At 41.4% G+C, this 10,635-nt stretch overlaps 1 protein-coding gene across 1 annotated transcript in view; it reads left to right on the forward strand.

The window, feature by feature from the left end:
* LIX1 (limb and CNS expressed 1) overlaps positions 1-10,284 on the forward strand; it is a 41,832-nt gene extending 31,548 nt beyond the window's left edge. The window contains exons 4-6 of the mRNA XM_067568977.1: positions 5,383-5,478; positions 8,255-8,332; positions 9,996-10,284. Of these exons, the coding sequence (XP_067425078.1) occupies positions 5,383-5,478; positions 8,255-8,332; positions 9,996-10,280 (459 nt within the window). The 3' untranslated portion in view covers positions 10,281-10,284. The remainder of the gene's footprint in view (positions 1-5,382; positions 5,479-8,254; positions 8,333-9,995) is intronic.
* The last annotated feature ends 351 nt before the right edge of the window (positions 10,285-10,635 follow it).

Here is a 10,635-nt window from a genome sequence, read left to right on the forward strand (position 1 = left end):
GCAGAGGGCATGAAGCCATGGGTTCAAAGGGGAGCCCTGTGAGTCTTGAGAGGACCAGGTTGAGATCCCAGGGAGGCACCGGGTCGCTAACCTGCAGATACAGCCTCTCCACCCCCTTGAAGAACCTGACCAACATGGGATGGGAGAACAGGGATCTCCTCTCTAGCAGCTGATGGAAGGCCAAAACGGCTGCCAAGTGAACCTTCAACAAGGCCAGCTCCAGACCCTGGATCTTTAACTAGAGCAGGTACTCCAGGATTGCCTGCAGAGGCGAGAGGCTGGGCAGAATGCCCTGGGACTCCGCCCAAGAGGTAAACCGTTTCCACTTAGCCCGATACACGACCTGTGTAGAAGGTTTCCTGCTGCCCAGCAGGACTTGTTGACCGTCAGCCACAGATCCTCCAAGCCGTGAGGTGCAGGGAGTCCAGGTCCTGGTGCAACAGGCGACCATGATCCTGGGAGAGAAGGTCATGCTGCCTCGGGAGCTCCATGGGCGAGGTGATCGAAAGGTCCAGCAGCATGCTGAATCAGTGCTGTTTTGGCTAGGCTGGAGTGATGAGTATGACGTCTGCCCTGTCCCTCTTTATTTTCAGCAGAACCTCAGTCACTTCACTTTCCAGGCCAACGCGAATAGGTCCAGTTGGGGGAACACCTCACTTCTGAAAGATCGTAGTCACTACCTCTAGGTGCAGTGACCAGTCGTGGCGGGGTAGAAATGACTTGCTAAGGCGATTCGCCTCATCATTCCTCACTCCTGGGAGGTGAGAGGCAGTCAAGTGGAAGTCATGCCTCATTGCAAAGTCCCACAGACGGGTAGCTTCCTCGCAGAGAGCCAAGGAACACGCCCCTCCCTGCCTGTTTATATAAAACGTAACTGCAGTGTTGTCCATCAGCACCTGCACCATTCTGGCTGTCAGGAATCGGAGGAACACCCTGCACACTAGGCGAATAGCCCTCAGCTCCTTCACGTTGATGTGCAGGCACCTGTCCCCCCGCAACCAGAGCCCCTGAGCGCTCAGGTTGGCGCTTATGCGGGCTCCCCATCTCACATCTGAGGTGTCGGAGATTAGGGTGACTGACGGCACCAGTTCCCTGAACGGAACGCTCTTCAACACTGCCCTGGGAGACCTCCAGCAATCTAGAGAGGCTAGGACAGGCGGGGGAATTGTGACCACCCAATTCAGTGGGCGTCTGCTCGGCACATATACCAAGGCCAACCATGCCTGAAGCAGCCTGAGCCTCAGGTGAGCTAGTCTCACTACGTACATGTAGGCCAACATGTCATGGGGCATCGGTGCAGCTGGGAGATGATAGAGACCATCACCTTGAAATGTGGCTGAGGCAGGAAGGCTCTGGCCTGGGAAGCATCCAGGGTGGCCCCAATGAATTCTATGCATTGCACTGGGGTTAGTGTGGACTTCTGCTTGTTTATGAGCAGTCCTAGCCTGCTGCACGTGGAGCAAGTGAGGTTCACGGTCTCCTGCACTTGGGACCTAGACCTGCCCCTGATCAACCGATCATCCAGGTAAGGGGAGATTTGCACACCCTTTCACCTCAGGTGAGCCAACACTACCGCCATGCACTTGGTGAACACCCTTGGAGCTGAAGATAGGGCTTTTAACCGGATCTCTCAGTCCTTCTGAGTCTGTATTTAAAAGCCCTGCAGATCTTACATTTATCTGTCCTGTGCTCTTCCCCCAGGCACTTAAGACACCAATCGTGGGGGTCGCTGAGTGGGAAAGCCTTCCCACAGGAGGCACACGGCTTAAATCCAGGCGACCAGGGCATGGCCCAGCCGCTCTAAGTCCCTTAGGGACTTCTTATCTAACTACACTTAACACTACTTAACTACTTAAAACTAACTAAACTACTTCGAATAACAGAGTTCAAAGAAGGGGAATAGTACCTGCAGAGAGCAAGGCTAGTTCCAGCAACCGTCACGGGTGGAAAGAAGGAACTGAGGGGGCATAGGGCTGGCAGTGCCTCATATACCACGGCATGTGCATGGGACTCCAGGGGGCATCAGAGCCAGCCCTACGGTGTCTGCTAAGGGCAAAAAAGTTCTAGGGACCATGTACAGTGGTGTGCACTCACCTATAGTGGAATGGACATGAGCAATCACTCTAAGAAGAATCAGGTGTTACAGGATTTACATCAACTCTAAGGAAAAAATGGGAGGGAGTGGTAAAATTTAGCTAACCCAATGCGTTTTTTGTTTCAGAGAGTATCCAGTGTATGCTCAATATTTAGATTTGTGGGCACTCTATAGCGCATTGCACACACAAGAAGGTAGCCAGGATGGCAAGTGGATCTCAGATGGGCTTCAGGGCTGAAGCTGTTTGCATCCAGTGGTTTGGCACAAGAGGCAAGCAGTGGGATCAGCTCATGCCACTTCTGTCCTTTTTGATGAACCATGGGGATCCACCTCATGTCCTGATTATTCACTTTGCAGATAATGACTTCAGGGGTTATACATGAGCTAATTTAAGGGATTGAATTCAGAGGGTTGTTGGCTTGAATAGTCAACCATGGCCAGAGGTGGTTAGTATGGTCAGAAATGCTCATAAGGGGTTTGCAGGGTGCTGCAGACACAGTCCATGTGTACGAGGCTCTGAAGAAAGTGAATCAGGTAGTTACCAGGTTATTCCTGGAGATGGGGTTCGGTGGTACAGCATAGGGACATCTGTTAGAAGATAGGGAAGAAGTTAAAAAAGACATCAATAAACTTAAAAATGGGAGAACAGTTAGAAAGGATAACATTATTGAAGAGATGCTTAAAGCAAGTGACTAAATAGCCCTCAGGACTTTCCTTCGGTTCTTGGATAGAGTAAGAAGTGAAGAAAAAACCCAGTGGAAAAGAGGCCTTATAGTAAAATTGTCAGAGAAGGGTGAGCTTACCAACTGCAATAAATAGAGAGGACTCACATTGCTCTCAGTACCTGGGAACATCATGTGCAACCTCACCAGGGAACATATCAAGAAACAAGTAGACCTTCAAGTTACTGGAGAACAGACAGATTTTTGATCACTGAGATCTTGTGCAGACTATATTGTTGTTCTCAGATATATTATACAACAAGTTATGGAGTGGCAAGCACCTTTTGTGATAAATTTTGTAGAATTCCAGAAGGCTATTGATAGTGTATGCAGAATCTGTCTTTGGAATATTATGGCATGCACCGAATACCAGCAAAATTAACTGGAATCATCAAGGACCGGTATGACAATGCCAAATATACAATCAGAAATAGTGTTTACATCAGCCAGTGGTTTTCAGTGACAACTGGAGCAAGGCAAAAGTGTTTGCACTGGGCATTGACTAGGTCATTAGGAAAGTAATCACAGAAAGCAACTGAGGAATTTTATGGACAAATGATAAAGCACAATTAGATTATCTCGCTTTTGCTGATGACACTGTACGGCTTAGTCCAGCACATCATTTAATGGAAGACCACCCCCAACAATAAGTGGAAGACAAAATACCTGGTTATCAATGTTCCTAAAGGCAACCGTCAGAGTAGATGGAGAAATATTAGAAGAAATAAATCATTTTACCTAGCTAGGGAGTGAGAGGTATAATGATGGTGACAACATGCTAAGAGTTAAGTAACAACAAATATTAAAAACAGCAAAAAATGTTCATAAACTTGAAAAGATTTGGAAAAGTAGTATGATTGGCAATGACACAAAAATATGAATTTTTAACATCAGCATTGTCTCTGTCCTTTATGAAGCAGAGTAATGGAAATCTACAACTGAAATTGATACGATCAACTCATTCGAAAGTAAATGCCTACAAAAAATCTTCAGAGTTCATTGAAAAGATTGCAACAACAGAAATTCTAAGTTGAGCAGCTCAACCTAAAGGATCAAGCATGGTAAGACAATGATGGTGGACATATTTAGGATACACTTTAAAGATGACACCAACACAACTTCCACATCAAGAGATATCATGGACACCACCTGGAAAGAGAAAGAGGGCAACCTAAAGAAACATTAAGCAGAAAAATAGAGAAAGATGACAAATCCATCAACATGACACTCAGAAGCCTGAACAGACCAACACAAGACTAACATAAATGGCAGAAACTGATGAACACCCTATGTACCAGAGTGTGCAGGAGGAGAAGGAAAGACAAAGAGGATAAACAGGTCTGGACAAATTAAGAGCCATTCCCTCCCCTCAGAATTTACACCTAAAAGAAACCTTTACTGAAAAATTTCTGAAATGGTCAGATACATGATCATCATTTCTTTTAGGGGAGATACCGGAAGTTGCAAGTTAGCCCTTTCTCTCATCACACACTTACTTGCACTAGTGACAGGTTTTCTTTGGGGATGGGGAGAGAGAGGGATGTAAAACACAGCATCCTGCTACTCAACCCCTTCAGTGCTGGCTCTCTTAATTTGGAGCAGACCAAATGCTGCTGCCCTCCTCTGATTTTATAGGTTTGGATGATTAGACTGCTCCTTCCTCCTGCTTCTTTGTGAGAAACAGAGCAGGTCTACTGGCTCTCACAGATCTGAAGAATATCTTCTGAGGAGAAGGGGGAAACTGTACATGGGCCTTTTAATTCTTGCGTGTGCAAGGACCATGATAGCACAAAGTACACTTGCACTAACATGAAACACCAAGTCAATGTGAAGACCTTACAGAAGGAACTGAGTGAGCCAATTAGCCAAGTCTGGATGAATGAGGGCAATGGCCTACCCGAGTAGGTGGAAAGGAGGACACCTTTTTTTTTGGAGTATTGGAGGCACTAACAGGTCACAGGCCTTCTACCCAACATCAGGGTGATTTTGTATGAGCATGGCTCCCAGACATGTCACTAGAAACATGATTGGAACTACAAAAGGGCATAGGGTCTGTGGGTGGGTATGGCTCAGAACATCAGGCAAGCTCCTAAGCTTCTGGCTGCTTATCCAAACACAAACCTTTAAGAGGTTCAACCATCTCTAATTAGTCTTTTTATCCCTGTATCCCCACTCCCAATTACAATATGATAGTTGGAGTCCTCATTTGGCATCATTCCAGGAAGATTGGCAAATCTCTTAAGAATTCACAAGGTTTCCTGTTAGGAAGATCAATATTTAATTAGAAATAAACTGAAAGTTTCTGACTGACTGTCACAACACTTTCAGAATTCCCAGATAGTGCTGAAAAGGGTTGGCATCACAAAGGATCGTGTCACTGTAACTGAGATTCACTGAGCTGTACTTCTGAATTGTTTATTGGGGAAGGGAGGGAAGGGCATGGCGAATGGTTCAAGTTGTCAACACTGGAATGTTTGCATAAACTATTAAAAGTTAAAATATATATTACCAAACATCCCAATACTAATCTCTCTCTCTCTCTCTCTCTCTCGTTTCCTTCCCAAGGGTACTTTAAGTGATGCTGATGACCCAAGCACAAGCATCGGGGCCTATCATTATATGTTGGAGTCAAACATAGGGAAAACCATGTTAGAATTTCAGGTACAACGATATAAAATTGTGCTTCTGGATTTATTCATTTTGAATAGTTAAGGCTGAAGACAATGTGACGGGTGGGCTGGCTGATGTCAAGACGAAACTGTCAGACTCTCCATCCACCTGGTCACTTGCCTTGTTCTCTGCTTTCCTTGTTTTGGAGCAGCATTTCTTCAGGTTTGGTTATTTGCCTCTCTTCATGGAAATGCTGTACGTCTTCATTTCTTACAGCTCATGATAACTAAAAAAAGGAAGGTGCTATGTTTTCCATCAAGAAGCATAAGGCAGCTGAACCTGAAAAACAGCTTCACTCGGGAAGAATTATGGTTGCTGTAGAATGAAAGTAGTATAGCACTAATCTCCACAAGCCAGAAATAGCTGTATAGACCATCTCAAAGGGCTTTCTAGGCTGCTCATGAATCCAAGATCTGTGATATCCATTATCACCAAGGTACATTACACCTTGCTAAAGATCACTAGGACATCAAGTTGAACTGATGAACATTGAAAGCCTATCTCTATTGGTTCTTAAATATAAAAGACCCACTTCTTCCTCTTGACATTAGTACTTGGTGATAGAGTCACATAACTTGACACATTTTAAATTGGACCTCACAACACTACATTATCACTATCACTTATTGTGTATCACTTATTGTTTATTTACACTTATTATGTAAACTTATCACTTATTGTATATCCCTTATTGTTGTAAAGTATCATTATAAATTCCTACATCTTTTACAATTTTCTCTTCAGTGGGAAAACACATATACTTTTAGCTAACACTTATGTTTACAAAAGAACCTTTTTCCTTAAAAACAACTATTTGCAAGGCTTTTAAAGCATCTCTCTTTTTGCATTTTAGCTTTTCTCATACTTTTGGTTGCAGTTCTCTCTCTCATTTCCAAGGGGTTGGTGCTACTGACCAGGCTCTGGTTTACGGGTTTGGCTACATACTACATCCTCTATAGGGAAGGAGGGCCTTGGATCTGGTAGAGGAGCTTGGGTGATTATTAGAGTGGTATAATGGGGTGGTTTGGGTTAACGTTTAAATTTTAATGTCTTTTTCACAAACATCCTTCCCCCTTCCCCTCCCCCTCTCCCCCAACAGGTCTTGTCACACATTTTTAAACATTTCTCTCACTTTCTTTTGCATTTTGCCTGTTTTCTTGCATTTAGCTGTGTTTCTTAATCATTTCTAGGGGATGGGAATGTTCATCAGGCCCTGATTTAGGGATCCTGGCCCATACATTAAATCCTGCTGGTTTTCCTCACAAGGTAAAGCGGACCTTCCCATGAGGGGTCAGGAGTGGGAAAGGATTAGGACAGATCCTTGAAGTGCAAAGATTTAGGTCATAACATTTCTGGTACGGACTGATTTCCAGTACCTCAGTTCCTGGGACATCAAGGTAGAGCTGGATTCCCACATAAGGCAGGATTTTCAGTGACATCATCATCTTTATCTCATCCCTCAATCTAAATCTGATGTTTATTATGAGCATGGTACTAGTGATGGGTACTCAAAGTCCATAAAAAGTGCTGTGTCTTTTCTCATGACAGACAGGTCTGAGTATTCACTAAATATGTTCCCAGCCCCAATACAGACCGATTTTGCAGAAGTCTCTTGCATGCACCCTCTCGGAGTCCTTTAGTCGATCATTTAACCTGCCTGCTAAGTTTCTCCATCTGTAAAATTGAGGTAATAAAGTTTGTAGTAAACCATGAGCTCTAATGCACAAGTCTAAAAGAAATAGATGACCTGTTGTTTTAGGGCCAAAGTTTACAAAACAAAGGTTTTAAATTTAATTAATCTAATTTAGCATCTTTGTAAAAGAAACAGTATTTAGAAGTGAAATTCTCTGATTTGCATGTACTGTGGGAAGCCAAAATAGGCTATTTTTCTCAGAAGTACTCCAACTATAGTAAATACCGAGACACTGACTCAAGTTGAGTGCAAATACACACAGTCATTTAGTGTAGTTTTTGCCCTGTTAAATCAGGTAAGTCAAGCACCAATTTAAATAATCCCAATTTTTTTTTTTTTTTTTTACTTTACTGGTGACCTATCTATTCTTGTTGCACTATAAATTCTGAAAAAGTTGGTAATTACAAAGTTTCCATTTCAATTTAGCTAAATAAATGCCCTGTTAGTGATAATTTGATTGGGGGAGGCATCTGCTGACCTTAAAAACGGTTGTCCCACAACACAGGACTTAGGTTAATTTCCAATACTGAACAAAATTTGGTTTTGTGGTTTTCATACTAGAAGTATCTCAGTGCAGAGTAAATAATTAAACTCGTCATGCAGTCACTATGTAGAAAAACAAAGATATTTCTAGTCCTTTCAGCAATAGTTCACACTGGGGATATTAAGGAGCTGATCCTCCAAGCAGCTGTATGCTTCTTGTGCGATGGTCAGTGCCCTCAACCCTGTGACTAACAGCAAGGGTTGCTGAGACCACAACGCCTAACAAGAGATGCTCAACACTTTGCAGTATCAAGCCCTAAAACCTGTACTATTGAGAGTAGGAATGTTGTCCAGCACTCAGGGGTTAACACTTATTCTCTTTGAAAAGGCCCATGGACTGTCTTGTTACCAGTTGGACAGCCATATGCCTTTCATTAAGGCATTGTAACCTTTAATGTGATTAGGGTCAATTTTGTTTCTTTATGGCACCACCTTTAGATACCAAATCTACACTATTTTACTGGTCTTAAAAGAGCAAAGGTACTGGTTTTGAAGATGTCTATCAGTAATCAATGTGTTTTCATTCCATAGGAGCTGATGATTGTCTTTCAGCTGCTGCATTGGAATGGAAGCCTTAAAGCCCTACGTGAGACAAAGTGCTCACGTCAGGTACGATATTACAATAAGCTCCTATTTTGTGAATATGACTGGTTTATCTGACCAGAATCGGAGATTGAGGATTCAGGGAAGCAAAAACAAATTTGTGCAGTGGTACAGTTGAAAGAAATTGCTTTTGAAAATAATCTCTTGTGATGTCCAAACAGTTTATTTTGATACAATTAAGGTGAAAGAAAATCTTAAACATAACTATTAGCCTCCTTTGTTTTAATTCTTCTTCTTCAGTTATTTAAGGTTTGCGCTCACCCTATCCATTTTAAGTCCAAAAGTATAATTTACATGGATGCCCCATTTACAGTTGGTCCCCAACTACATACAGTAACATCTATAGATAAAAACATTAAAAGCCATGAAAATATTTATATTAAAATTGTTCTTTTTCAGCAAAACACCTTCCCTTTCAGTACCTGAAAGCCAAACACTGCAGCACCAAAAAAGTGAAAGTGACTATAAATAAAATGACCATTGAAAAGTGAAATTCAGGAACAGATTTTTGCCCCTGGCATTTAGCTGTTGCTAGTTGTTGCCTAGTTTACCAGTTGACAAAGATGGAAAATAAATAAGCAGAAAATTCACTGGAGTAAACCATAGTCTAAACTTCTTATTTTCATCTTCTGTTTTTGTGAAAATACTTAGAAGTGTACCAGGTTGAATGCTTTCATGATTGTTTTTAATTTTTTTAAATTAAAAAATAAATAAATATTGTGTGTTACTTTTTAAAGATAATTCATGGGCCCTATAGACTGTATTGCTCAAAGGGGAAAACAACTCACTTTCAGGCATCTCTGTTAAAAAAAGAGAGTTACTTCTCAAAGCGTACTTGCAAATTTTAACTGTGCTATGAAGAGCCTTAAAAGTTTTGGTACACAAATATACTTTCTACTTACCAATATTCCTTCTGGAATTACAGGTGACTGAGGTGTTCTTAATTTTGTCTTCTAAAAATATAGTGCTTACTCTATATTTATACACTGGTTAATTGTCATCCCACATGGAGCTGGATTTTGGTAGTGGTTGACGTGATCTCTGTACCTAGTCTGTATATTTGTTTCAGACCCTGCTCTGACAAGAGAATCCACAAGTACAGAAACTCATCTGTTTGTAGGTCTTTACAAACATAGGCCCCAACCCTGCCAATATTTGTGTGTTGAGCTTTACTTTCTCTCTCTCACACTCACACACACACACACACACACACACACACACACACACACACAGTTCCACTCAGGTTAAGAAGTGTCAATGAAGTTAAGCATACACATAAATCTTTGCAGGATTGAGACCTATATTTGTAAAGAGTTTTGAGATTTTTCCTAGTGACAATATAATGTAAAATGCTATATTGTTTGCATAAGAATTTCTTCAAACTCTGAATGCCATGTTAACAAAATAAGGATTGTTTTAAAAAATTCACATTATATATATTGTCCTAATTTAAAATTAAGATTAATATGTTAAATTTTTCATCATTAGATTTATGATCACATTAGCTTCTTTTAGCTAGCAGTGTTTGAAAGATGCAAGTTTGCTGATACACTCAAACATCATATTGGCTAAAATTCCAAAGCAAAAGCTAAGAAGTTACGCTAGAGCCTGCTTGATTAAAAGAATATCTTTAATAACTTATTTCTGTTGTGAATTTCTTGGGTAATAGGAAGTAATTTCCTATTATTCCCAGTATTCCTTAGATGAAAGGATGAGAAGTCATATGGCCCTGGACTGGATTATGAAGGAGCAAGAATCTCCAGGAATTATTTCCCAAGAGCTACAAGTGGCACTTAGAGAGCTGGAGGAAGCCAGGAAAGCTGGACAAGAATTGCGGTTTTACAAAGAAAAGAAAGAAATACTGAGTTTAGCACTGAGCCAGATCTACAGTGATCAAGTTACCTCATCCTCAAATCATGATCAAATGGGCCTGGCCCTAAGTGGCTATCATTAGCACAAACCACAGCCCTGCTGCCTTGAAGTAGGATTATAAACTGAACTCTAACATACTAATCCTTGGTAATTAGGCCACTCATGGAACCAGCCATTAGTCACTTTCATTTGTGGTTTTATATATCCACTAGAGAGGAATTGAAAAAAAAAAAAAAATCACATTTTTGAAGGAAAATATTTGTCAGCTTCAGATCAGCACAGATTATCATTTGGTCTATTAAATGACATATGAATGGTATATTAATGCTAACTTGAATGGAAACTTGTTGCAGAAAACTTTAGTGGCATATTAGTGATATACAGTGTTGCTCAGTATAAACCAGTATAATTTCTCAGCAAGAGAAATTAGTAGAGAG

This window comes from Emydura macquarii, unplaced genomic scaffold (genome assembly GCF_026122565.2).
Source record: "Emydura macquarii macquarii isolate MOO-44397 ecotype Brisbane River unplaced genomic scaffold, CSIRO-AGI_Emac_v2 contig_2897, whole genome shotgun sequence".
NCBI lineage: Eukaryota > Metazoa > Chordata > Testudines > Chelidae > Emydura > Emydura macquarii.